Source organism: Pongo pygmaeus, chromosome 22, assembly GCF_028885625.2.
Source record: "Pongo pygmaeus isolate AG05252 chromosome 22, NHGRI_mPonPyg2-v2.0_pri, whole genome shotgun sequence".
Classification (NCBI taxonomy): domain Eukaryota; kingdom Metazoa; phylum Chordata; class Mammalia; order Primates; family Hominidae; genus Pongo; species Pongo pygmaeus.
The window spans coordinates 30,680,876-30,708,299 of record NC_072395.2 but is presented as its reverse complement, the minus strand read 5'-3'; the positions used below and the strand labels follow the sequence as shown (position 1 = coordinate 30,708,299).

The window sequence follows — 27,424 nt, the reverse complement described above, 5'->3', positions numbered from 1 at the left end:
ATATTGCCACTTAGAAGGAAATCTATAGAATTCTTGTGCAGGAGGGAAATCAGCTGGAGAACTTCAATTACAGCTAATGGGGATGGTGTGGCAGACACCTCACGCACTAGGCAGAAAATACGACGGCTGATGCTGTTGATTTTAGGGTTACATTAAGTCATTAACTCATGCCAGGTCTCTGAAATCTTATAGTTAGCTCTGATTCTACACAGTCTAAGCATGTTATTCCTTGGTAAGTAAGAAGTCTCCCACATAAGGTAATACCTTGTATAATAAAATGTTATCGTAATTGAGTAATTAATACACTAGATTGTCACATGATTTTCTTTGTTCAATTTTAATACTATGTTTTCTAACAGGATTAACTGATTAAATAAGAATGCATTCTTTAAAATTGTGAGCATGTTATTACTGATACATTATTTGAGTAAGTTCTTTGAAGCATCATTTTTTAGCCTTACAATGGCAAAGAACGTGCCTTACTAGTCATCCACAACTTCTGACTTACCAAAGGCTTGCCTTTTAGTGGTAGTAGTTTGGATTTAAAGGCAACACCAATGGCTGGAGAATATCTCCTCTACCTAAAATTCAGTGACTGACGCTCTACTCACCATTCCAAGCCATATTCTATTCCAATGGCCTTCAATGCGTGGCCTCCAGTCCAGCAGCACCACCTGAGAACCTGCTAGAAATGCAAATTCTCAGGTCTCATCACATATCTGCTGAATCAGAAACTATAAGGGTGGGGCCCGCTATGTGTGTTTGTCACATCTTCCAGGAGATTCTGATGCACACTGAAGTATGAGAAGTATTGTTCTCAACAAAAATGGTCACCAACCCTTGCACTCAGACACTCAAAGAAGGTACTGATTTTTATTTTTACTTATAAATATAGCATCTCACTAGAAGCATAAATTTAAGGTTAATATTTTATGTTCTGTAAATTCATGCATATTTTTAAAAATATTTATTTATTTATTTATTATTTATTTATTTATTTATTTTTGATTCAGAGTTTTGCTCTTATTGCCCAGGCTGGAGTGCAGTGGCATAATCTCCACTCACTGCAACCTCCACCTGCCAGATTCAAGTGATTCTCCTGCCTCAGCCTCCCAAGTAGCTGGGATTACAGGCATCCGTCACCACACCTGGCTAATTTTTTGTATTTTTAGTAAAGACCGGGTTTCACCATGTTGGCCAGGCTGATCTCAAACTCCTGACCTCAGGTGATCCACCTGTCTCAGCCTCCCAAAGTGCTGAGATCACAGGTGTGAGCCACCGCGCCAGGCCCCATGCATATTTTTGAAGTACTCATATATCTCCAAGACACTGGAAGAATGAAATATTAATACCTTCACTGAACAAATCAGAAAATTAAGGAAAGGCAACAAACATATGAAAAAAAAACTCAGCATCACTGATCATTAGAGAAATGCAAATCAAAACCACAATGAGATACCATCTCATGCCAGTCAGAATGGCAATTACTAAAAAGTCAAGAAACAATAGATGCTGGCAAGGTTGTGAGGAACTAGGAACACTTTTACACTGTTGGTGAGAATGTAAATGAGTTCAACCATTGTGGAAGACAGTGTGGCGATTTCTCAAGGATCTAGAACCAGAAATACCATTTGACCCAGCAATCCCATTACTGGGTATACACCCAAGGGAATATAAATCATTGTACTGTAAAGACATATGTACACCTATATTTATTGCAGCACTATTTACAATAGCAAAGACTTGGAACCAACCCAAATGCCCATCAATGATAAACCAAATAAAGAAAATGTGGCACATATACACCATGGGATACTATGCAGCCATAAAAGGGAATGAGATCACATCATTTGCAGGGACATGGATGAAGCTGGAAGCCATCATCCTCAGCAAACTAACACAGGAACAGAAAACCAAACACTGCATGTTCTCACTCATGAGTGGGAGTTGAACAATGAGAACACATGGACACAGGACAGGGAACAACACACACCAGGGCCTGTTGGGGACTGGGGGGTGAGGGGAAGGAACTTAGAGGGCAGGTCAATAGGTTCAGCAAACCACCATGGCACACGTATACCTATGTAACAAACCTGCACATTCTGGATGTGTATCCCAGACCTTAAAGTAAAATTTAAAAGAAAAGAAAATTAAGGTAAGGAGAAGTTACATAACTAAACCGATGTGTTATAGTTAGATGACAGGAAGTAATGGAAACAGACTGAGGTCTCCCAATCAGATAGACCACCCAGCCGATAGGCAACAAGTCTGCCGCAGGATCCTTAAATAACTGCAACTGACCCAGTATGTTCTGGGTAAAAATCCTTGTTCTATCTGGATCCTCTTGTCTATTAAAAAATTAAATTATTTTAGAAGATATGTAAAAAAAAATGACTCCTTTTACAAATATCCAAACAGCTGAAGTTTATTTTTAGTAATTTCCAAGTCATATAAAATGTATTTTGATCCTTGAATATAAACTGTTCCATAAATATTTCAGAACCTATATTACAGATTAAGGGCTTGGGATGGAGAAATAGAAATCACAGTCCCTGCTTTCAAACAGCTTGAACACATTTGTTACACTAGAATGTTGGTAACCTATGGTCACCAATGCAATTTATGTTCCTGTGTACGAAGGGGAAAAAAGGTGCATTGATAGACTACATTTTTTTCTTTAAACATAGAGCCCAAAGATGATAAAGGATCAGACAAAAAGTCTCTTAGGATATTTCTAGCATCTAGCTGGGATTGAAATATTCTATGAAAAAAATGCTCATCATCACTGGCCATCAGAGAAATGCAAATCAAAAGCACAATGAGATACCATCTCACACCAGTTAGAATGGCAATCATTAAAAAGTCAGGAAACAACAGGTGCTGGAGAGGATGTGGAGAAATAGGAACACTTTTACACTGTTGGTGGGACTGTAAACTAGTTCAACCATTGTGGAAGTCAGTGTGGCGATTCCTCAGGGATCTAGAACTAGAAATACCATTTGACCCAGCCATCCCATTACTGGGTATATACCCAAAGGACTATAAATCATGCTGCTAGAAAGACACATGCACACGTATGTTTATTGCGGCACTATTCACAATAGCAAAGACTTGGAACCAACCCAAATGTCCAACAATGATAGACTGGATTAAGAAAATGTGGCACATATACACCATGGAATACTATGCAGCCATAAAAAATGATGAGTTCATGTCCTTTGTAGGGACATGGATGAAACTGGAAGCCATCATTCTCAGCAAACTATCGCAAGGACAAAAAACTAAACACCGCATGTTCTCACTCATAGGTGGGAATTGAACAATGAGAACACATGGACACAGGAAGGGGAACATCACACTCTAGGGACTGTTGTGGGGTGGGGGGAGGGGGGGAGGGATAGCATTAGGAGATATACCTAATGCTAAATGGCGAGTTAATGGGTGCAGCACACCAGCATGGCACATGTGTACATATGTAACTAACCTGCACATTGTGTACATGTACCCTGAAACTTAAAGTATAATTTAAAAAAAAAAGAATTAAAAAAAGAAATTTAATTAAAATATTGTCCTCTGGATCAAAACATGGGTGAATTTATATTTTATTAATAAAGGAATGAAATGTGGAAAAAAATGAAATATTCTATTATACCAGTGATTTCAAAACACATAGAACTTTAAATGTCTTCATAAATATAAAAAATAAATTAATTGAAAAGATTTGCCCAATTAATACAGGAAAAATACTTGTCAATTTTGTGTCATTAAATAACAATATTATATGTTTGTATTATCATTGCATTACACAGGAATCATATGCAAATAAAATCTATGAAATTTACTTTACCAGGATCTGTTGTAATTAATATTCATAAAAATTAAAAATATTTCTTAGTTTGAAATCTCAGATGAAAACATGAGTAATTACCACTAAAAATTATATCACAGACTTCCTTATTTCAGTTGAAATGTTTTTCAAATCGGATGGTGTTTGTTGAGCCCCAAAAAGATAATACTACCCAAGAGAACTAAAATCTACTTTATGTGTGAGTTCCTAATTTTTCCAGAAAGTATATTGTGAAATAATTTGTCTTTCTCACAATGTCCTTTGTGACACTTACAGCAGATCTCCTTAAATAAAATGACTGGCTTTTAATAAATATTTTGTTTGAGATGCTTTCCATAGCTGTGCTTTAAAGAACTTCTTAGTATCCACCAAAATGCCTAATTAAAGTAGCGAAACTTTTACTAAAAAGGTGCACTATAAAAATTATAAATTATGTCTTAGTTATTATAGTTTCTCTGTCTCCTTACTGAGGTTCTCATTCCTGACTTAGAGTGAAAGTGAGAATATATACAGATGACTTGCAATTAAATCATATTTTTTAATTTATTTGATACAAATAATTTTATGTGTTTAGATCAATTGACCACATATCTACAATTTTGTTTTGTAATTCACTCTTTAGGGAGATTCAGGAGGACCGTTAATGTGCCAAGAAAACAACAGGTGGTTCCTTGCTGGTGTGACCTCATTTGGATACAAGTGTGCCCTGCCTAATCGCCCTGGAGTGTATGCCAGGGTCTCAAGGTTTACCGAATGGATACAAAGTTTTCTACATTAGAGCACTTCTTAAACCAAACATGAAAGTCAGATTATTTTCCCATTCTACTCTAGAAAGCATGGAAATTAAGTGTTTAGTACAAAAATTTTCAAAAGTTACGAAAACTTTTAATTCTTACCTATACCAATGAAATGCTAGGGGGCCAGGGAAACAAAATTTTAAAAATAATCAAATTCACCTTAGTAATACAGAGTAACTTTAAAATACCATTAAATACATTTGTATTTCATTGTGAACAGGTATTTCTTCACAGATCTCATTTTTAAAATTCTTAATGATTATTTTTATTATTTACTGTTGTTTAAAGGGATGTTATTTTAAAGCATATACCGTACACTTAAGAAATTTGAGCAGAATTTAAAAAAGAAAGAAAATAAATTGTTTTTCCCAAAGTATGTCACTGTTGGAAATAAACTGCCAGAAATTTTCTAGTTCCAGTTTAGCTTGCTGCTATTAGCAGAATCTCAATCGTTTCTCTGTCTTTTCTATCAAAATTTTAAACATATGCATAACCTTAGTATTTTCCCCACTAATAGAAACTATTTATTGTAAACTTATGTCACAGGCCTGGACTAAATTGATTTTACATTCCTCTTAAATAAGTTAATTAAATAAAAGATAAATTAACTGATATGGTCATTGTATATTAGATAAATTTTACCTATTTATTTCAAGTTAGTATTTTTAAGTCTCAAAAAAATAATCAGACATACCAAAGAAATGCACCTATTACAAATCCTGGTCTTGGTTTATGTGTGTTACAGTGGATATTTCTAATATGTGAAAAACTTATTTAGACACAGCTGAATCGCCCATGAGAAGGTCAAATATGTGTAATAAATGAATTTGCTTCACTTGTTTAATCTCTTGGATCATTTCCAGAATAAGTGCTGACTTCAATTTAGCTCACCACATGGAATCTTTTGATGTATTTGGGGAGAAAAAATTCATAGTTAATAAAAAACCCACACACATACGCACCTTCACACACATTCTTGCATGGGACAATTTAATAGAAGAAAGAGTAAGGTTAAAAGGAGTTGAAGGAAGGGACCAATTGTATGGCTTGGCCTTATGGAAGAAAGGAGATTTGAACTACACCTGGAAAGAATAATTATTACAGAGGCATTGAAGAGGATATTGGGGATCCACTGTGCAGGTGAGAGTCAGTTAAATAGAGAATCATGTGTTGTCATACCAAAAGACTCTCTCTCTGGGAAACAGTCAGATAAAGGGGAAAAAATGTTATATGAAGAAGGTGTGGCCAGATGATGGACAAATGCAAATTCCTGTTAAGAAATTGTAGAATTCATTCTTTGGACAAAAATTAGGAGCCACTTGTTTTAGTCCATTTTCATGCTGCTAATAAAGACATACTTAAGACTGGGTAATTTATAAAGGAAAGACATTTAATGAACTCACAGTTCCACATAGCTGGAGAGGCCTCACAATCATGTTGGAAGGCAAAGGAGGAGCAAAGGCACGTCTTACATGGAGACAGGCAAGAGAGCATATGCAGGAGAACTTCCATTTCCTTTCCACTTTCCTTATCCACTACCATGAGAACAGTATGGGGGAAACCACCCCCATGATTCAATTATCTCCACCTGGCCCCACCCTTGACACATGGGGATTATTACAATTCAAGGTGAGATGTGGGTGGGGAAACAGCCAAATCGTATCACCACTGAACACACGATTCTTTTTAACACCTTTCCAATGGTCTGATTCTAACAGTTGGGAAAGATAGACTGACCAGCAGGGTATTTGTTTTAGTACCTGAAGATTGTTCCACATTTCATCTGCATTTCAAAACACACAGCAAAAATATATTCTAAAAATGCTAACGCAACAGATACACCATGTATTGCTTTTCATTTCCCAAAGGTTAGCTAAAATTTTAGGAAACTGTTAAGATAGGATTACTACCATTTTCTAATAAAAGAGAAGTTCATTTTCCACCTCCAGTAGCTTATAGGTTTAGTGGGTGATACCAGAAGAGTTACCCAGACCTAGATAAAGATCAAAGGCAAAAGCCAGGCGTTTCCCCATTGATTTGCTGCTTTTGCCTTGCAGCTGTTATAGTCCATGGTGGCAAAGACAAGGGGGAACACCCTGTTTTCCTCCACTGTGTCCACACTAGAGGGAGAAATACATGATAGTAGTTTGGAGGAAAAAGGTTAGGTCCCAGCAACTGGTCTCCAGTTCTACCCAGAAAGATAGGTAGCCAAGAAAAGAAAGAGGAGTGCTACATGTTGGCAGATCTCAGCTTCAAATGCAGCTGCTCATTCTCTCGGTCTCTGAGCAGCTGAAAATGGGCAATGCCCACTGATTTCTCTTTTGCTTCCTAGCTTTGCCAACCAATGCTAGTTGTGAACTGTGTTGAGGAAAATACTTTATTATTTAACTGAAAAGAATTGACAGGGAAAATATTAGACATAACCACGCCTTCCATTATTACCACACTTAAAGAGTAATTTGTTTTCAACTTTATATATCGATGCAAACATATCTGTACTTTTTTCACATAAGAGGCTTAGACAGGCCTAGTCATCATTCTTCAGAAACAAGAACTCTTTATTTGGTTAAAAGGAGCATAGGGACGTATGAAGACCAGACAGTTACAACTCTCTCTTGAGAGGAACAAGGCATAAGCATTGAAGAAACTAGGAGATAAGACAGAACGGAGCCACCATTTTCTATCTCAAGCAAACCCTCATCAATGAATATGCGATCACTGATGGGTTCCAACCCACTTTCCCACGATTTCGTAGTTCCCTTCGTTCCTGAAATGTCTGTGTGCTGTGCTTGTCTCCACACTGATAGTGACTATTCACCTGGTCTCAACCACGTGACCTCTTTGTATACTAATATAGTCAGAGGCTAAATACAGCTAGGGAAACCTTAGACAGACTTTGCAACTATCTGCCTCCAGTGTTAATCCCAAACCCCGAACAACCATCTTTGTTTAGTGGGCAAGAGAGGGACCACATTGATTTCAGAACCCTCAGAGAGCTGCTTCTCATTATATAGGCAACGTGTGAAGACATATGATTTATATTGTGTATGCCACTTCTTTTGTTCAAATTGACTGCATTACTGTTTATGCACCTATTAACAAAGTTACAATTATTACAAAATCTGTTTAGTTTTCAACTAAAAATAATTATAAGGCACATGTCTTGCACAATTGAAATTAGACAGTCCTTGCCTCTAAGTAAAATGTTTGAGGAGGTTTATATCACACTTAATGAAATAGCTTCTTATTTCTGAAGAGATTTCCTAGACATTGACCAAAAGCAGAGAAACTGAGAGACAAATTATTTCTAGAAAACAAACTTTTTGTATGGTACTATATTTGTGTGTGTGTGAATTCAGTTGACAACCATAATAAGTTTCTTTAATCAAAAGAGCATGTATTGAAAAATGAGATGGCCATAAAAATAAATATTAGAACAGTTCATTTTTATCAAACACTTATGCAAAGGTAAAATACTTTTGCACACTGTAAATTTCAATACAATACACATTACGTTGACTAGATTACAACTTATGAAAGGTGAAAGAAATAAAAAGAATTGCTTCTAACACACATACTCCCGACGTGTTGATAACAACTTTATCTGCATTGTCCATTTCATTTGCTTGAAGTTTGGGTGCATCCTTTAGCAAAATAAGCATGTCTCACTCCATTATTAGCACAGCATATTTTTTAAATGAAATAATAGACATATAAAAATTACTTTAATATTTGCCTCAAGGGGGAGCTTACAGTTCATCTTGCAGATCCTTTGTGATCTCAAGCCATTCCAAGCTATTGTTCTGATGCCATTCCTTATACAGATCCAGAATTACAAAAATCTGGAACGAAGTCAATGAGTTATTATACTTCCATGCCACTTTCTTTTCTGGTACTCTTTGAAATCCACAGTGTGGACTGGTTTGGACTAGTTTTTGTTCTTCCTTTACTGAAAAACATAAGAAAAAATGTTTAGTGCCTAAAACTTCTTATTAAACTAAGCATGTCTAGGTCCAATGGGAGATATCTCAGACAGTTATTTATGAAAGACTCCCCCTCTCAGCAGTATATTCTCCTATTCTTCCAAAAACTTCTAGATTATTCAAATATGTGAAGATGGCAAATAGTTCTTATGAATGATAGAGAAAACAAAACAAATCTTTTCCTGTTTAACATTTCCTGATTTAGAGTTCATTTTTGTTGTTGTTGTTGTTATTTTAATTTTGTATTTCCATAGGTTATGGGGGAACAGGTGGTGTTTGGTTATATGAGTAAGTTCTTTAGTGGTGATTTGTGAAATTTTGGTGCACCCATCACTTGAGTAGTATACACTGTACCCAATTTGTATTCTTTTATCCCTCACACCCTTCCTACCCTTTCCCCCTGAGTCCCCAAAGTCCACTGTGTCATTCTGATGCCTTTGCATCATCATAGCTTAGCTCCCACTTGTGAGTGAGAACATACAATGTTTAGTTTTTCCTTCCTGTATTATTTCACTTAGAATAACAGTCTCCAATATTACCCAGGTCGCTGTGAATGCCGTTAATTCATTCCTTTGTATGGATGAGTAGTATTCCATCATATATATATATATATACACCACATATTCGTTATCCGTGCATTGATTGATGGGCATTTGGGTTGGTTCCACACCTACAAACATGTGCCTGACACAATATTAAACATTTCCGTTTAATTCACCAACAAATACCTTTATTTTCTTTGATCAATTATTTTGGAAATCATTTGCTCCTTGAGTCCCCTGTCACTAATGGTTGCTGAATTTAATGTCAAATCATCAAAACAATGCTATTATACTACGTGTATGGATGTGCCTATTCCCCTCCTCCCATCAGTTCTCCAGCTCTGCACCTAAGTCACTTGATTTCTGGAAGCTTACTGGTGCCTCAGTCTCTGAAACCAATGTGGTTCAATAGCAGATTCATGCTTTGGTTACATAACAGTATCTGAGTTCCTCCAGATTTGAGCTACAACTTCACCCTTGTCACATTTGGAATTCTGGCCCATATTTCCAGCGTGTGCCTAGGGTTCTGCTATCTTCTGTCTTTCCATAACTTGAAAACTTTTCAGGCACCTGCAGAAGTTCCCTGTTCCTGAGTTTACCCAAGTCATTCTCTCTCTTTCTTTTTTTTTTTTTTTTTTTTGAGGCAGACCCTCACTCTGTCGCCCAGGCTGGAGTACAGTGGCCTGATCTTGGCTTACTGCAAGCTCTGCCTCCCGGGTTCAAGCAATTCTCCTGCCTCAGCCTCCCAAGTAGCTGGGATTATCGGCGCCCGCCACCACGCCTGGCTATTTTTTGTATTTTTAGTAGAGATGGGGTTTTGCCATGTTAATCAGGGTGGTCTCAAACTCCCGACCTCAGGTGATCCAGCCAAGTCATTCTCTACTGGATGCCCTGTCAAAAGTAGATTTCTTTGGGCTGGTTTCCTCAGGATAATCTCTTGCCTGTACCAAAAGTGTTTGTCCCAGTTCCCTGTGTTGTGCACTTACTTGCTCCCTGACCACCCCAGCCCCAGTTCCCAGCATCTGCCTCGGTCCTCACAGGCGTCTCCCCATCCCTTCCTCTCCATCTACCAGACATTGCAGAATTCCCTCAAAGAGAGAAAAGAACTATTTCTAAACACACCTGAACCTTACCCTTACCCTTTTAATATATTACTTAATTCACTTAGATTTAGCTGTTTTGGTTACTAATAAAATATTATGTACAAATTGTATGGTTTGTAGATTTTCATCCAAATAGGTAAGATCAACACAACTTTATTCTATAGTCATCTAACATGTATGGAAAATAAACCAAGAAAGTTTATAAAAAGCACAAAAGTGGTCTAAATGGTTAAAAAAAATGATTATTAATGTGGCTTTTGTGTAGAATTAGTATTTCATTTAAGAATTACTTATTTTTTTTCTGGGTCTTTTGTTACTTAATGGGTTCTTTAGGGTTTATTTCAGAAAAAGGAGAAGATGAAGTAAAGTCAAAAGAAGAAAATGAATTCGTTTGCAGGTCCTTCCTGATGGAGGCATTCCCTTGATCAGTTCTTATTTACCACTCAGACAAAGATGTCTAGTTTATTCTAGCAAACATGCTCTCATATAAACAGAACAGCTTTTCATTTTTTTCTTTTGACACATATTTATATTTCATTTTTTATTTGAAAATGAAATACATATTCATTTCATTGAATTTTGTTTCATTTTTATTAAAAAATTGGCATACATGGAGAAACTTCTCTAATTCTAGGCAGATACAAAAGTCATAATAATCCCCCAGAAATCTTGCTGGTAAAATATAGGATTTTATTTCAAGATACCTGGCAAAAAGTGACCTGTTTGAACCACTGTATTTTATTTCCTATTCTTAAAAGATCTTTTTGAAATAAAACAGAAACCTGTGACTTGAATTTTCAAAAGTAATACAAAATGAACCTACAAATATCAAGTCTTACATATAGCTTGATGTCTAGATTGAAAAGTTTAGCATTAATTCTTATAATTCATAAACAACAGCAGTATAATATAGTGCATATGTTGGAAGTTTACAAACATCCAAATTTCAGATTCACTGTGGACACTAGCTATGGGACCCAAGGCAGACTAGGCAGCCCATCTAAGACACCATCTTCTCAACTGAGAAATACAAACAGAAGGGTAACTGCTTAATAAGTCCTGTGAGGATTAAATGATATATTACATTAATCCTATCCTCAATGTATATCTTATTAGATTGTATGTAGAGGATTTCTTAAGGAAAATTAAAATATAATTAACTTTATACTAATAGTTTTAAAACATTTCTGAAAACCTATTTGAAGTTTTTCAAATTGTCTCTACATATTTACCTTTTATGAGTTATTTACCTTTTATGCAGCATCTGGAAACAACAGGTTCCAAAAGCAACCAGTATCAGTAAGAGCAGGGGTATCGTTGGTATAACAACATAAATTAGATTGGGAATTATACCTACAAAATAAAACAGTCTTCATGTGAAAAGATAGTTGAGGAAGAATTCTAATGCAAAAATATGTAAGAATGTTTCAAAAATTAAGGTGAAATAGAATTTTGAATAAATTGACGCCAAAGTTATTCTCAAAATATTGAAAAATCTAATGAAATATACAGTCATGCACCACATAGTGACATTTCAGTCAACGATGCATCACATATATGACAGTGGTCCCATAAGATTATAATGGAGCTGCCCTACATAGGTATACCATCTTTTATATTTGATATCCTATTTTATACATTTCTATGTTTAGATAAGTTTTGATATATAAATTCCATTGTGTTACAGTTGTCTACAGCATTCAGTATAGTAACATGCTGCAGGGGTTTGTAGCCTAGAAGTAATAGGCCATATCAAACAGCCTAGATGTGTAGTAAGCTATATGATCTAGGTTCAAGTACACCCTATGATGTTCGCACAATGACAAAATCGCCTAATGGTGCATTTCTCAGAACATATCCCCATTGTTAAGTGGCACATGACTGTATTCATGTTTTGGTAAAAGTTAAAAACAAAATTTTACTGAACGGAAAATTGAATCGTACTGATTTGTAGTGATATCAAACTGTTCCAATTTGATATCCATACTTCCAAAACTATTATTAAATCTACAATTCAGACATGGATTAGCTTTCATTAATAATCTTAACTAACTCATTTCATTACTCCTTCTCAATCATTACTTACAAAAATAAGTACTTATTATTAAAAATAATAATTATTAAGATTATTGTAAATATATTGGGTAAGTAATTACCTAGCCAATAAGCTTAGTGTCATGATTGCATACAAGTCACTGGGATTAAAATGAAATATATAAATATTAACTGATGATACAGTCACGACTCAGAGACACAGTACTCCAGCGGCACAAAGACTTGATCTTAATTAAATTCTAAAATGAATCATTTTTTAATCCTGTTCCATCACATTTGATAATGCTAGGTATTCTTAGTCAAATTAAGAAACTGTGACACTGTAATTCCATACAGCTTAAAATTAATAAACATCTGCTCAATTTCAAAAAAGAAAAAAAATTTCTAATGTGACTACTGATTTTTTTTTTGTGGGGGGACAGAGTCTTGCTCTGTCTCCCAGGCCAGAGTGCATGGCGCAATCTCGGCTCACTGTAACCTCTGCCTCCCAGTTTCAAGTGATTCTCCTGCCTCAGCCTCCCGAATAGCTGGAATTACAGGCACCTGCCACCATGCCCAGCTAATTTTTGTATTTTTTAGTAGAGACAGGGTTTTGCCATGTTGGCCAAGCTGGTCTCGAACTCCTGACCTCAGGTGACCCACCCGCCTCAGCCTCCCAAAGTGCTGGGATTACAGGTGTGAGCCACTGCACCCAGCCTACTGATCTTTTTAACTAGGTTTAGATGCTCTGAATGGTTTTAAAACCAGGCACCTGAAAAGTGAAAAGCACTAAGCCTTAATATCATGTCTATGCAAAAAAAGCAAATTGAAGAACTATGCATTTAGCTTGTAAATTAAAAGTCATCATCACGACTAATCTGAATAATTCTGGTCAAAGTGGACCAGATGTAGATAAAGCTTTCCACTTAACTGCGCATCGCTTCATTTGTTAACAGAAGACAAACTCATGAGCAATAGGGTATCTGAGCGATAATTTGCTATGTTTCCTCCTACTCCTGTTTGACTTCAAGCAATTTAAGGATCCAACCAATCCCTAAACATTTACCAGCACACCCCTGTTTGCTCTCCACTGAATGTGCCAATTTGCATCATGATGCCTACGTGTTGTTAGAGAAATTTCTTGTAGATCCAAAGTTTTTTTGTTGGTGGTGGTGGTGTGTTGTTGTTGTTGTTGTTTGCTTTTTTGAGACAGGGTCTCACTTTGTTGACCGAACTGGACTGTAGTGCATGATCACTGCTCACTGCAGCCTCGACGTCCCAGACTCAGGTGATTCTCCCACCTTAGCTTCCCAGTAGCTGGGACTACATGTCTGTACCTCCACGCCAGCCTAGTTTTTTGTATTTTTTGCAGAGATGGGGTCTCGCCAGGTTGCTCAGGGTGGTCTCAAACTCCTGGGCTCAAGTGATCCACCTGCCTCAGCCTCCCAAACTGCTGGGATTACAGGTGTGAGCCCCTGTGCCCGGCCAGATCCAAATTTTAATGTGGATCACTTAGTTTAGTACCACTCTGAAGAAAACAAAACAGGTTTTTCTATTCAAATACTAGCTTAGCATAATTTTTTCTAACCTAGTTCAAAAGTAAATTTCCAGAGGACCATACTTAGTGAACCACTTCCCCTGGCAAGACAAGTTTCACTGGGGTCAACATGAAGCAGCATTTGAAAGTACAGTTCAGTTCTTGATGAAGTTAAAGACACATGAAGTAATTACCTGCTTCAGTAACAACCACATTTTGATGGGTGTCTCCTGGTTGATTTGTAAGATAAGGCTTTTCTACAGGGGCTGTTGGATTAATCTCTGTAAATAATAAGAACCACCATCATATATAATGATTTAACAAGAGAATTAAAAAACATACATAAATATGAAATTATATTATAAAACAATAAAAACATCACAATTTTGATTTCTGAACAGCTTACAGCTAATAAAATATATTCTGAATTTAAATTTACATGAAATTATCTAACTATAAAGTCAACATTTAATTATCTTTGAAAAAAGATGGAGTTGATACATTCTCCCTTAAAACTCCAAACTGCAATTAGCAATCAACAGTGTGTCTGTGCTGATGATAGCCTGCTGCAGGCAATAATGGCGGACCAGCCACAAAGTTAAGCAAGGATAATCAAGAATTGGCAAACAGAAGAGTGTGATATATTAAATGCAATTCAGAGACAAGCAAGATAATTTCTTTACTGATATCAGTGTATCATTTAGGCTTCCCCTAAATAATAATCAACAGATGACTGTATGTGGATTGCATTTGGAATTGATGATTCAAGTAACAACGTTCTAAGCCACATTTCTGTTCTGCACATGCAACGCCATCCTTAGATTTGCTTTCCAATAGTGTCTACTTTTAAAAATAATAATAATAACACTAAATTAAAGCTTGCAAGTTCTTTCCCTAGTTTTACAGATGTCTCTTCAATTTCCACACACTTTATTTTTTATTGTTTTTCTAACTTTTAAGTTCAGGGGTACATGTACAGAATGTGCAGGTTTGTTACGTGGGTAAACGTGTGCCATGGTGCTTTGCCACACAGATCATCCCATCACCTGAGTATTAAGCCCAGCATCAATTAACTATTATTCCTGATTTTTTTTCCTCTTGCCACACACTTTAAAATTGTTGAAGTTTCTTGTCATGATTTGGTATTGCTCTATTTTCTATTTTTCTTTTCCTTAAGGAACTATTTGTTAAATCAATAATTCAATGAAAGTAAATTGAATTATTTTTTAAAAAACATAAATTTGTTTCCATTTGTTCCAAAAGTGTAACTCTCTACTTACTTTTGTCAATTGAAATAAGAACACATCTAACATCTTAAATAGTCTTTAGGATAGAGAAGAATTTTAATTTAATGTTTACCAATCTTACATTGCCTTAAAATGTCACAGAGTCCCCCTTTGTTGGAAGTTTAATCATATACCATTCTGTAGTAATATTTGTTACTCTTGTACACAAATTATACCCTGCCATTTTAATAGGCTCCTCTGGGTTTCAGATTCAGTCCTAGACTATACCTACTGTTCTAGAGAACTTAGTCACTCTATGTCTAGTCAACTGGTATTTTTAAATAATATAAATATTATGCAAAATATCACTAAAAATCAAGCACTAATTACATAACCAAGGAATTTAATCAAACCAACATCCTTTACAAAGCAGACACTAAGCTCAAGGAGGGTTACCTAAATATAAATAAAAAGACAAAACAGATTAAATCATGAAATAAAAAATAAAAATCCTGAGCACATTAATAAGGCCAACAGTAAACCTGTGACTGTGCTTCAAAACAAAAACTACATAAAATAATATTTTAATAAATATAGATTATTTGAAGATTTGGGTAGAATGGAGAAGATAAAGAAAGAATAATTTTATATCATAAATGCTCTTGCATGAGTAATGTAAACCTAGATTACCTAATACATAAACAAGTAAAGAAGATTGTAAGATTTATACTGTCCTAAATAATGGCATAAATTTTGATGCAAAAATAAAATAAATATAATACAATGAAAGGTCAAATAATTGACCTTTGAACTCGAAAGGCGAAGGCGATAAGGTAATATTAAGAATAATGCATAATATTGTACTTGTATTATCCAATAGTCTTAAGTACATAGAATGTCACAAATTTAAAATATCAGAGGATTTCAACTTTATATTTCTCCAAGAGAAAAATAGAGGACATAAGCGCATGACAGACTCAGCTTTGCAAAGACTTCCAGGAGGGTAATGACGGGTTTAGCAACCAAGATGGTTAAAGAATAAACTCACCAGGGATAAAAAAAGGTGGCTAATACACTCAAGAGCAGGATAAATGTAAGAGAAGGGTAAGTCTAATTCAAATAATCCTTTGTGCTTTCTGGTATTATGAGAAAAAGAATCATGTAATTTCAGGAGAATAATGGAAGCAGCAGTACTCAACTATAATTGCCTTCTGTGAACACGTATTATGAGTTCAAGCAGACACCTCTTCAGAATAGTTAAAATGACACTTCCAAACGCTGAGGAGGAGAAAAACAGCAAAAAAATCTCAAGGCCTAAGGATCAAACTTGACTTTCTCAGATGATTTTAAAAAATGAGTCCCCAGAGTTTGTATTAGTCCCTCCTTCAGTCAAATATGAATTCAGATGATCTGTCCTATTCAAAGTAATTCAAATTGACTATTTTTTTAAATCCAGAACCCATGCCAGTATAGTTCAAGTCAATGTAAGATTCCCATTTGCTGCATATGACAAGTAGTGGGAGATTTCAAAAGAGAGCTAACTGAGGAGACATATTTCAAGAATAGGAATCATAGGGAGAACGAGTCACATTTCCTACTTTTTTCCACTATGGGGCAATGAGCTATGATAGTCTTATTTTTACTGAGTACCACATGTCAAGTATTATACCATAAAATGATAAGCAAATGATCCAGGAGAAAGTGCTTTGTTCTCTTAAAGTCAGATAAAGAAGTGCTGCTCACATGTGTAAGTCTATAGGTGCTTTGGTAACTTACATCTACTTCCCACATATTATAGTAACATTTAAAATATTTTAAAATATTTATTGTTTATAAAATCTATTTACAAAAATATTTGGTTTTATTGTAAGAAATGATTATTTTTTCTTAAACACATCTCTCCAGATGTTTTTATTTACTCTCTTCTTTGAGCTCATTGGACAGTTTGCTCTGCAGCATATGATATGCTTCATTACACGAGTGATATGACAAGCTGCAAGGTAATTTTCTATTTCACAGCAGAAAAACAAAAAGAGCCACAGGTAGTGAAAATTAAAGACAAAACTTAATACAATGAAACATGCACAAAATCTTCTATACCTTCTTTTGCTACTGCTTACCTGGTTCATACTTGCAAATATAATTGTGCTTCATGTTGCACCTGTCATCATTCCACTGGTAAAGGTAGGGACCCCCAAGGCCAGGATTGGCAGTTGGTTGGTGATACATCACAACACACTTTTCACTTCCGCAGGAAGGTTCATCCGTATACCAGTTTCTGCAAACAGAGAGTAACAGGAACACTCAGATACATGCCTACTAAATGATTCTGCCTGTCCTACTCTGACATCCTCTACAGGTAACAGAGTCCTCCCTCTACCTTGTGGAGTTCCCCAGAGCACCTGTCTACTTCTCAAGATCCATACTCACCGGTACTGGGAATTGCTTCCATCGGACCACTGGTAGAGATCTGGGCAGGCACCAGATGTTTGCCCATCTCCATTCCTCCAAAGCCCTATCCAGAAATCACCATCAGAAATCCCTGTTCCGGGTTTTGTCAGGTTTTGCAACATGCTCTCTATTAACTTCTGTTCTGCTTCATTCTCAAGGCTGAGGAGGACTCCTCCCTCACTCTCACAAGCCAGACGTGCCTCCTGAAAGCTCACTCGGCTGGACAGTTCGTGGAAGTAGGCCATTTTGTAGCAGGGGTGCTTGAAGTCAGCAAAACACACCTTTTGGCCTGAAAAAAAAAAAAGATGCCCATACATTGATAATCTGAACTCTATTTGTAACAACACCAAGAAACAAAATGTAAGAACCAATCAAAGCAGAAAATACGTTACCAGAAATGCTTCTCCCACTGAATTATTTCGTAAAGTTTATTTTCTAGCCTATTGCTTGCAATTTGTAAAAGCAAATTGATTCCCTCGTAAACTTGGAACATAAACTTTTAAACCCAGTACTTCAAGCAATGTGTGTTAAGTGAAGTTATAACTCTTCTGGCTTAGATTTTAGAAACCAATTAACAAAGCAAATGAAAATAGCTAAAGGAATTTCAGGAGTGTATAGTAAAGTGAGCTAAAACTTAACGAAAGAGGAATAACAATTCATAAAGCAAATTAATTATCAAAAACAAGTAATGTATAATGAAACAATTTTATATAAGGTGTTCTGAAGAAGATACAAAGTGGCAGATTTAAGGTATAGTTGCTTTCATTTTTTATACCCGAAACAAATCTATTAAAATTGAAAGTTAAAAGGGGACAGAATGAAGGTAATTGGTAGTAATAAACAATTAATTAATATAATATTACATTGGAAGTGACAGGATAGAGTTCTAAAGTACTCACTATCTCTGAAAAAATATCATTACCAATTTTCTGAGTATTTTCTGGGATCTTTGGGGAGATATTGTGTGTAAACTCCAATTCCTAGGCCAATGTCTTCTCTCATTTTACAGAGACATCTCTGATAAGTGATAAATTGCAAATTAAAATCTCCCAATTATGAACTTAGAGAATTAAGTATTTTTTTTTAAAAAAAAGAATATACCTTAAATGTGAAAAAAATGATGGCTTAGAGAACAGTGGAACGAATATATCATGAAATAAAGGAGCTAGTAAAATCTTATCAATGGCTGTTGTCGATTTCTTACAATTTGGACAGAGACCTGAGTAGGCTGAAATTTGGCCAAACTGCTCTTTCAAAGACAGTTAAATTATTAGCTCAAAACAATTAAGGTAATAAACATTTAGCAGACTTGAAAACAAATTATTTCTCTCAGCTTTAGAGGCTCTACTTATATATTAAACACATATGAAATAACAATGTCTTCCTTTAATTTGACCTTAAAAATGTTCCATTCATTCGTTTATGAATTTGAAAGTAATATTATTACATTTTTTAAACCTTCCCTAACTCAGAATTTTGTTAAATTTAAATACAAATTCATTTAAATTCACCTTTTTCTGTAGTTAATCTTACTACTGGTGGTTTTATTGCATATTTCTTCAGGAGTAAAGATTAGGACAACCAAATATCCAAAATCTATAAATAAATACATAGAATACTCTGAATTTGGAAGGGAAGTTTAAAATCTATTTTTTGTCTTAAACCTGTATTTTAAAGGTTTTCATGTTACAGCATTCCGTTTAACCACCTAACCACCTATCCTGACATCTATTGATTATGCACAGTCTATACTATACCCAATAAAGTCATTATTTGTAGTATACTGAAAATCAATTTATTTCAAGATATTGGCCAGAATCACAAACAAGCTTAAAAGAATTTTTGAGACATCAAAATGAAATTCTGCTTTAATAACATCTGTGAAGTCTTAAACACATAGGTAAAAAGAGTTTGAAAAAAAAAATCTCAAAATTAAATTTCGCATACCTCTACATGTTAAGCAGTGTTAATTTTCCTAATTATCAAGTGAAATAACTGCAAATATGCATGATATCAGGTCATAATAAAGTCGTATATATTTATATTTACATATATATATGCCAGATTAGATAGATAGATAGATAGATAGATAGATAGATAGATAGATAGATAGAGAGATGATAGATAGACAGACGATAGATAGACAGATATAAATAGATTGATGTCAAGGATATTATGGTGTATAGGATTTAGCTAGCTCTACCAGCAATGGATTTTCTATTGTTCTATTGTCTACACTCATCCTTGTTTACCACTAAGAATGTATGGCAAGATTATAAACAATCTCCAGAATGGTCATTCTGTCTTGTTTTGATTTTCACTGCTTCTGCTTTTGTTCACCTCTGCTCTCTGCTGTCAACTTTTAAAACTGCCAAGGATCCCTCTCTGTTACCATTTCTTATGCCCAAACTGCTTTTCATAGTCCATAGCCTCTTCTACTTTCTTAGTCTTGCCCTATTTTAGCTTAGATTTGGACCTGAAAAATAGACTATCGATTACTTTATGTAAAATTTAGACAAATTACTTTATGCTAAGAAATTAGGAAATAGTTTCGCTACTTTCTTACAATTCACCTCCATTAACATTATTCCTGTTGGTATTTATGGCCTTTTCTATTATGTATTTAATTGTGTAGCCTATCAATAAAAGCTGTCAGTAGTCAGGGATTTGTGGGGGTGGGGGAAACTCTTGTATTTAAATACTGGCAAAAAAAAAAAAAAGCATTCAAACTTTGTACTTTAATTACAGTACATCACACTGAGCCAGTGTATCATATCCATTCCCTTCTGGAGTCAGCAGTTAATGACCTATGATGACACTCAGAGGCATAAAGGCACAGAAATCAGTGGAAGGTCATTAACTTCTCAACAGTGTTTGAGGGATAGGCATTCAATATCTCGACACAAACTGAGAACAACCAATCATAAAATAGTAGTTCTGGCAATGCGAGCAAGCCAAGGGTTGTTCCCTCTGTTTCGTGACCGTGATCTGGACCCAGCAGCAACACACTAAAAAATCTGAACAAATTAACAGGCTGCCCAAATTGTTAATGAAAAAGAACATATTAGTATGAATGACCATGGGAAATAAGTTAGAGAGACTTCAGGAGGACAAATCCGCCTGAAAATAAATATTCTTTGAGAGATGATCATGAAAGTCCCAAAGGTTGACTCTGAAAATTAATGTATTCTTTTAAAATTTCTCCTAATGTATTACTAAGTTTTGTGATGATTTCATCATTTAAAATGGTTGTTGTCAGTCAGAGCCTAACAAATGCTATTAAGCCTGTATTTTCATGCCTGTATTTAGAACCATGCTGTTTCCATTTTCATCTACTACATCCTTTACATAGTTCTAAGTGTCCAAATATATGTTAATTACATTCCCTTGAGTTTTTAACTTGTTCAATTTTTCACTCCAAGAACTTTCTGCCCTGGATTTTATCCCAGCACTTTTGAAATATTAAATTTCCCTAAGAAGATTGTTTTGCAAGATGTCAAAAAATGTCATATTAAAAAAAAAAACCAGAATAGCCAGACCTTTCAGTGAATAAAAAGTTTGTTATATGTAACAAAGCCCCAAACATTCAGGGAATTCCTGGGTATGATGCATATGCTAAAAGTCACTGTTCATTATCTCTGATATATTAAAAAATAAATGCAGCACAGATTTACTCATGATGAGCATACAAAAATGGTGATGTAAATTAACTCACTTATAAAATTAACATAGCACTTCTAATTAAATGCATGAAAGCTTTAGGTTTCATGTGGAAATTTCTAACACCATTATGTTAGTTTATACAGATATAATAATAATAAAAGAAAAAACCTAGGGTGAGAGATTATATTTAAAATAATTAACAATCAATGCTGTGCAGGCCCTGGGCAATAGACAGCTTGACACTGTCTGTGCCAGGCCATGTCTCTGGTTGTGGATAATAGAGGAGTCCTCAGGTCCTGCTTGAGGGAGTGGAGATTGTGATGGCTGCACGGCAGGGAGACTCTCAGGGCATCAAGACAGCAGTCCATCATCAACTGGAACAGATATATTAACTCTAAAGTTTGATCATCAGCTGTGTCTACAGAGTTTGAACTGAAAAGTCACTAACAGATCAGATCTAGCAAGGCAGTTTTCAGGAAATGATAAATATATTGCACAATTTTTATGGGTTTATATACAATCAGTTAAAGCTGACACTGAATTTCTTTACATTCAATTCTATTTTATTACTGATTTCCACCTTATCGTGCAAATTTGGTCCAAGTTGCAGCAAAATCTGCAGAAGCAGCAGCTATTAAACGTCTCACCGCTATTTCAGCTGATCACATTTGGCTACTAATACAGTGAAACTCCAACAGCTGGGAAACAAATGTTGCCCTAATTCCCAGAAAAGTTTTGTTAATGCAGATCCTCTGGAAGCAACTTTCCCACTTCTGTAAAAGCCAATCTGCCAATCTTCCTAGAGAACAACTGCAATTACCTCTCGTTTCATTCTGTGAGATAACATGGAGAATTTCTCTGTCTCTTATTTTCAAATGTTATATTCAGATAAAATCTTCCATCAACATTTTATGGGGTAGATAAGGATTCAGAGAACCATATAACAGGTTCTATTACACTAAGGTTACATTTATGCCATCTAACTATAAATTACTAAATGTCAACTAGCATCTGCAGTTGAAGACATCCTTTAATTGTAGGCTTATCTACAAGAGAGAGAAAAGATCTGCCCAGGATTCTACAAACATATTGAGAAAATAAAATTCAAGATAATTTCTCTACAAACATATTGGGAAAATAAAATCCAAGATAATTTATTTGCTAGATGTGCACTAGGAGCTAATTAATTTTTAAATCTAAAAAGCATTTAAATATGTAAGTTTTTCTGCACTGGATTTGTTAACATTTATTTTAAGTTCATTGGTACATATGTAGGATGTGCAGGTTTATTACATAGGTAAACGTGTGTCATGGAGGTTTGTCGTACAGATTGCACTGAATTTTTATAGAAATATTTTATAGAATATTTCTTTTACATAAAAGAGGCTTCTTTATATAAAATATATACATATTTATTTTATATTTATATATTTATTTTATTTATTTTAACATAAAAATAAATATTTATATAATATATTAAAATAAATAAAATAAATGTTTATATAATATATTAAAATAAATAAAATAAATATTTATATAATATATTAAAATAAATAAAATAAATATTTATATAATATATTAAAATAAATAAAATAAATATATAATATATTAAAATAAATAAAATAAATATTTATATAATACATTAAAATAAATAAAATAAATATTTATATAATACATTAAAATAAATAAAATAAATATTTATATAATACATTAAAATAAATAAAATAAATATATATTAAAATAAATAAAATAAATATTTATTTTATATATTAAAATAAATAAAATAAATATTTATTTTATCTAAAAGAAATATTCATCTTTATTAGTTTCACACACAGCTACATAAATAAACAGGCCTTTTTATTTAGAGAAAGTTATTATTATTAACATTCCTATCACTGTCACGAGATTTCATCACTCTTTCCATGAATAAGTAGACGATTTTTGTCTTTTTTCTTAGCCATTAAAATTTCCATAGAGCTAACTATTGGCAGAGGTTTAAATGCTCTTGGCAATGATATAAAAGTGGGGCCAAACTCATGAAGTCAGGGTAGTTTGCTTTTTCTTTCTGAGCAGAAAGGATCTATAATTTGGTTTTCTTTTTGCTTATATTTGTTTACTTTCTGATAGTTGAGTGCTCAGTTATGAAAATAATAAATATTTTCTTATGTCTCACACTATAATTATATATTATTAATATTAGATGAATATTGAATTTATATCACTTTTTCAATAAAAATATAAAAGACATATTACAAATTCCTACTGTTCAATTATGATCTACCATTAGTTGCAAAAAAAAGTAAAAAAGAGCATCCACATGGTAAATATTCCCCAAACCAGATTGAATTAACTTAGAATGTTTTATTAGAATTACACAAGATTTTTTTCTTTTTCATAATTTCTTCTTATCCCCCTCACAATCACACTGATAAATATGTTGATACTACCATACACAGTACAGCAAGGACTGTGACACCAATGCCAACACTTTTGAACTAAAAAGGAAACGACTGGTGTTCATTTCAAGTGTTCTGCTTTCAGCATTCAATGTTACACCAACTTCTCAAAATTTTTTCTTATAAGGAGTTTTATTATAATAAACTTTTATTTTTACAACAGAGATTTTATAATGTACTTAATTGCATAGTACACTATAGCTGGAGTCCATTTTCTTACATTAATAAACAAATTTATTTATAATTTTATTTATAATTTTAAATTAAGTTTATAAATGTAGGTTGTGGTCATTTTCTGGATGGTGGCAGCAGCAGCAAGCCCTACTTTTCCAGTTGGAAAATGCCATAAGCTTTCTGAGAAGAGGATGAGACTATGTTTTTAAAAAATTATATTTACAATGGAGATTAGAATAATAAGTAGTAAACCAAGTATCATTGTGACTTAAGAGTTCATGTAGCCAATCAAAATGAATTAGCTTTGAAACCAAACTCTACACTTGAACTTTGGGTACTTGAGATTATTTAATCGCCCCTGGCCTCAGTCTTCTTACTTAAATAATGAGACCAGTTATGAGTTTTATAGAAGTAATGATTCTAATAATAAAGGCCTGAAATTTAGCAATAATTTAGAATGCAGCACCTCATTTCTACCACAATCCATGCTTTGGGATAAATTAGGAAAAGACGACCTCTCCTGGCGAGAGATGGCAGAAAGGTCCCCCTTATAGACTGTTCAACTAGAAAAAGGTGATTTTGCCTCTAGGTGGCTTGAGCTACAGGCACTGGGCTTGCCAAGCTGAGCTCCTTCTCCTCGCTTTTTGGCATGTACCTCGACACAGTGCACAACCTGCGTAACTGTGTTTGAACCTTTTTAATATTCCTAGCAATACTATGACATAGGTGCTCTTATCTGTTTTCAAAATGAGGCAAAGAGGGCAGTTCACACAGCTCACAAGTGCTGAAGCTGGGTTTTGAAATCAGGCCATCTGGCTCTACACTCCATGCTTTTACCAGGTTTCTATGCTGTTTCCATACGTCTCAAACCTAATATAAAGGTGAAATATTTCATGAACAAAAGGGATTGATGAATAGAAATGCTGTGCATGTTATCTATGTCAGAATCATTAGCATTAATATGTTATTGATTATTGGGCGGCTAATATATGCAAGGCTTGTGCATTGAGAGCTTGTTTCTAAACAGAATTAGATTTTCTGTTACAAATATTTAAATAAGAATTAAGGTTGCCTCTCTCTCAGATTTTCAAACCATATATGCCTTTAATAAATTTTTATCTAGTCTTTTTATTTTCCAAATAAACTAGATCCAAATTGAATGCATTCCACAATACAAAGAGTATAAGTTTAGCCAAGTTGTCATCCTGTGTTACATCATTAGGAATATGTTAAAATAGTAAAAGAAACAAACACTCTCATCCTAGAGTTGCACACATCCATCTACTTGTATATGAATTCCTGACACAGAAAGTTGTTGTAAATAGTAAAAATTGTTTGTGAGTGCATCTTCTGAATTTTAACCTTGGACTCCTTTATATATATATTATATAAAATACATATATATGTATTTTATACATATATAAATACATATATACATATATAAAATACATATATGTATTATATATAATATGTATAATACATATATGTATTATATATAATATGTATAATACATATATGTAATATGTATAATACATATATGTATTATATATTATATATAATACATGTATTATATATTATATATAATACATGTATTATATATTATATATAATACATGTATTATATTATATATAATATATGTATTATATATTATATATAATATATGTATTATATATTATATATAATATATGTATTATATATTATATATATGTATTATACATATATGTATAATATATACGTATATTTATATATAATGTATTATACATATATAATATATAATATATGTATTATACATATATGTATAATATATAATATATGTATTATACATATATGTATAATATATAATATATGTATTATACAAATACATGTATTATATATATTATATATGTATTATACAAATACATGTATTATATATTATATATGTATTATACATATATTTTATATATATATATAATACATTACCTTTTCTAAAGGTAATGTAACAGATATTGCCATCTTCGGGAAAGAGTTATAAAAACAAAACCACAAAATGATGACAAACAGCAGTTGAAGAATAATGGCTATGATAAATGGTTAGTTCATTAAATGACGGGTAATAAGATTAATTTGTTCCTTTCATGCCCGAGAGATACTTAAAGTAATTGCATCTCCGAAAACTGCACTGTCATCATTTTATGCTTTTGATGATGTCACAGAATAGTTCCATAGGCTGAGAAAGGCTCAGCAGTTTTTCTTGTATCTCCCTTGCTATATATTATATTATATTGTATTAATGTATGTGCTACTGTTCACCACCCATGAATTTGCAATATTCGATGGTATCTGCATGATAAGAAGAGAGGCCTCTAAATCACCCAGTCTCCTAAATAAAACGTGTGCCAATTTTAATAAAGCTAAACTAATATATATTAAAGTGTCCTGGAGAAATCTGGAAGCACCATGAAATATTCCTAATGTCATTTTGCAGCAAAAATAGGTTGGGGATCACTGCTATGCACACTAGAAAGAAAAAGGAAAAAAAAAGAAACACATTACTTCAAAACACTTCAAATGTTTACACTTGCTCTTCAAACATACCCTCCCAACTTAGAGACCTGAATTTGGAATCCTTCATATTTATCCTTATGCCTACAAGTAAAATCCTTTTACCTTTGTCCTAAAGAAGACATCATTACTCAGCAGTCACTTCACAAAATTAAATGATTGCAGCTCCCATAGATATTCTCTACACATCTGTGTGTAGTAAGAAATCAGTACAGGTCTAAGCTCCTAAAAGTAGTTTCCAAATTAGCATCATAAATTCAATAAATAGGCTTTGATTACTATCATCATGTCACATATTGTTTTGCATATTCATACGTCAAAATAAGCATGACCACTGACCTAGAAAAAATACTTTCTTATTACTACTAGATGCCACTAAATCTCATGGGTCCGATTACGATGATGAAGTTGTTTGAAATGTCATTTCTTGCTAAACTATATCCACTTTAAGTAATGCTCCAAACTTCAGAAAAGGTGATGTATTTAAAAGTATTGGAAAGTATCTTATTGAATATTTTAAAGTATTAAAGATAATTTCTGTGGAGAATTATTTTGTCAGTGTCTCTTTTTCTGGGGTCAGTGATTATTTGAGTATCCTACACAGAAATTATAAATTGTTGTACTGAAATTTAACAAATAGAAATATATTCCATATGTTGCAAGTATGTTCCTAATAACAGCCCCAAAGGGGCTCTTACTCTTCAATAAAGATTTGGTGAATGGTCCCAAGTGGCATGAAAAATTGATGCATCAATTCAAAACTTACATTGACCAGGTAGACAATAGATCCATTAGAAACTATTGCTACAAAAATGTCAGGCTTTAGCCTGCTCTGTTCTCTGGCCATTGTGGTCAAAATATATCTTTTTAAAAAATTAGTCTTCAAAGAATAAAAGTCACAAATCAATTTACAGATGGTTAAATTTCAATGTGAATTTTATGACCAAAGACAATTGAATTATTCATAAGAAAAACATAACTAATTATTTTAATATCAAATACACATCATCATTTATGCTAAATCAAATAAATCATGTTCAGTTAATTAGAAATTTTCCAGATGTCAC

The 27,424-nt window shown here is 33.7% G+C and overlaps 2 protein-coding genes across 5 annotated transcripts in view; one reads left to right on the top strand and one right to left on the bottom strand.

Moving 5' to 3' along the window:
• TMPRSS15 (transmembrane serine protease 15) overlaps window positions 1-5,479 on the top strand; it is a 141,732-nt gene extending 136,253 nt beyond the window's left edge. The window contains exon 25 of the mRNA XM_054468823.2: window positions 4,470-5,479. Within this exon, the coding sequence (XP_054324798.2) occupies window positions 4,470-4,625 (156 nt within the window). The 3' untranslated portion in view covers window positions 4,626-5,479. The remainder of the gene's footprint in view (window positions 1-4,469) is intronic.
• A 496-nt stretch (window positions 5,480-5,975) lies between these two features.
• The window catches only part of CHODL (chondrolectin), a 461,377-nt gene continuing 439,928 nt past the window's right edge, over window positions 5,976-27,424 (bottom strand). For all 4 annotated transcript variants that reach the window (XM_054468643.2, XM_054468642.2, XM_054468644.2 and 1 more), the window contains 5 exons: window positions 17,500-17,809; window positions 17,190-17,347; window positions 14,038-14,124; window positions 11,523-11,625; window positions 5,976-8,593 (listed from right to left, as the gene is read on the bottom strand). In XM_054468643.2, the coding sequence (XP_054324618.1) occupies window positions 8,509-8,593; window positions 11,523-11,625; window positions 14,038-14,124; window positions 17,190-17,347; window positions 17,500-17,765 (699 nt within the window). In that variant the 5' untranslated portion in view covers window positions 17,766-17,809 and the 3' untranslated portion in view covers window positions 5,976-8,508. The remainder of the gene's footprint in view (window positions 8,594-11,522; window positions 11,626-14,037; window positions 14,125-17,189; window positions 17,348-17,499; window positions 17,810-27,424) is intronic.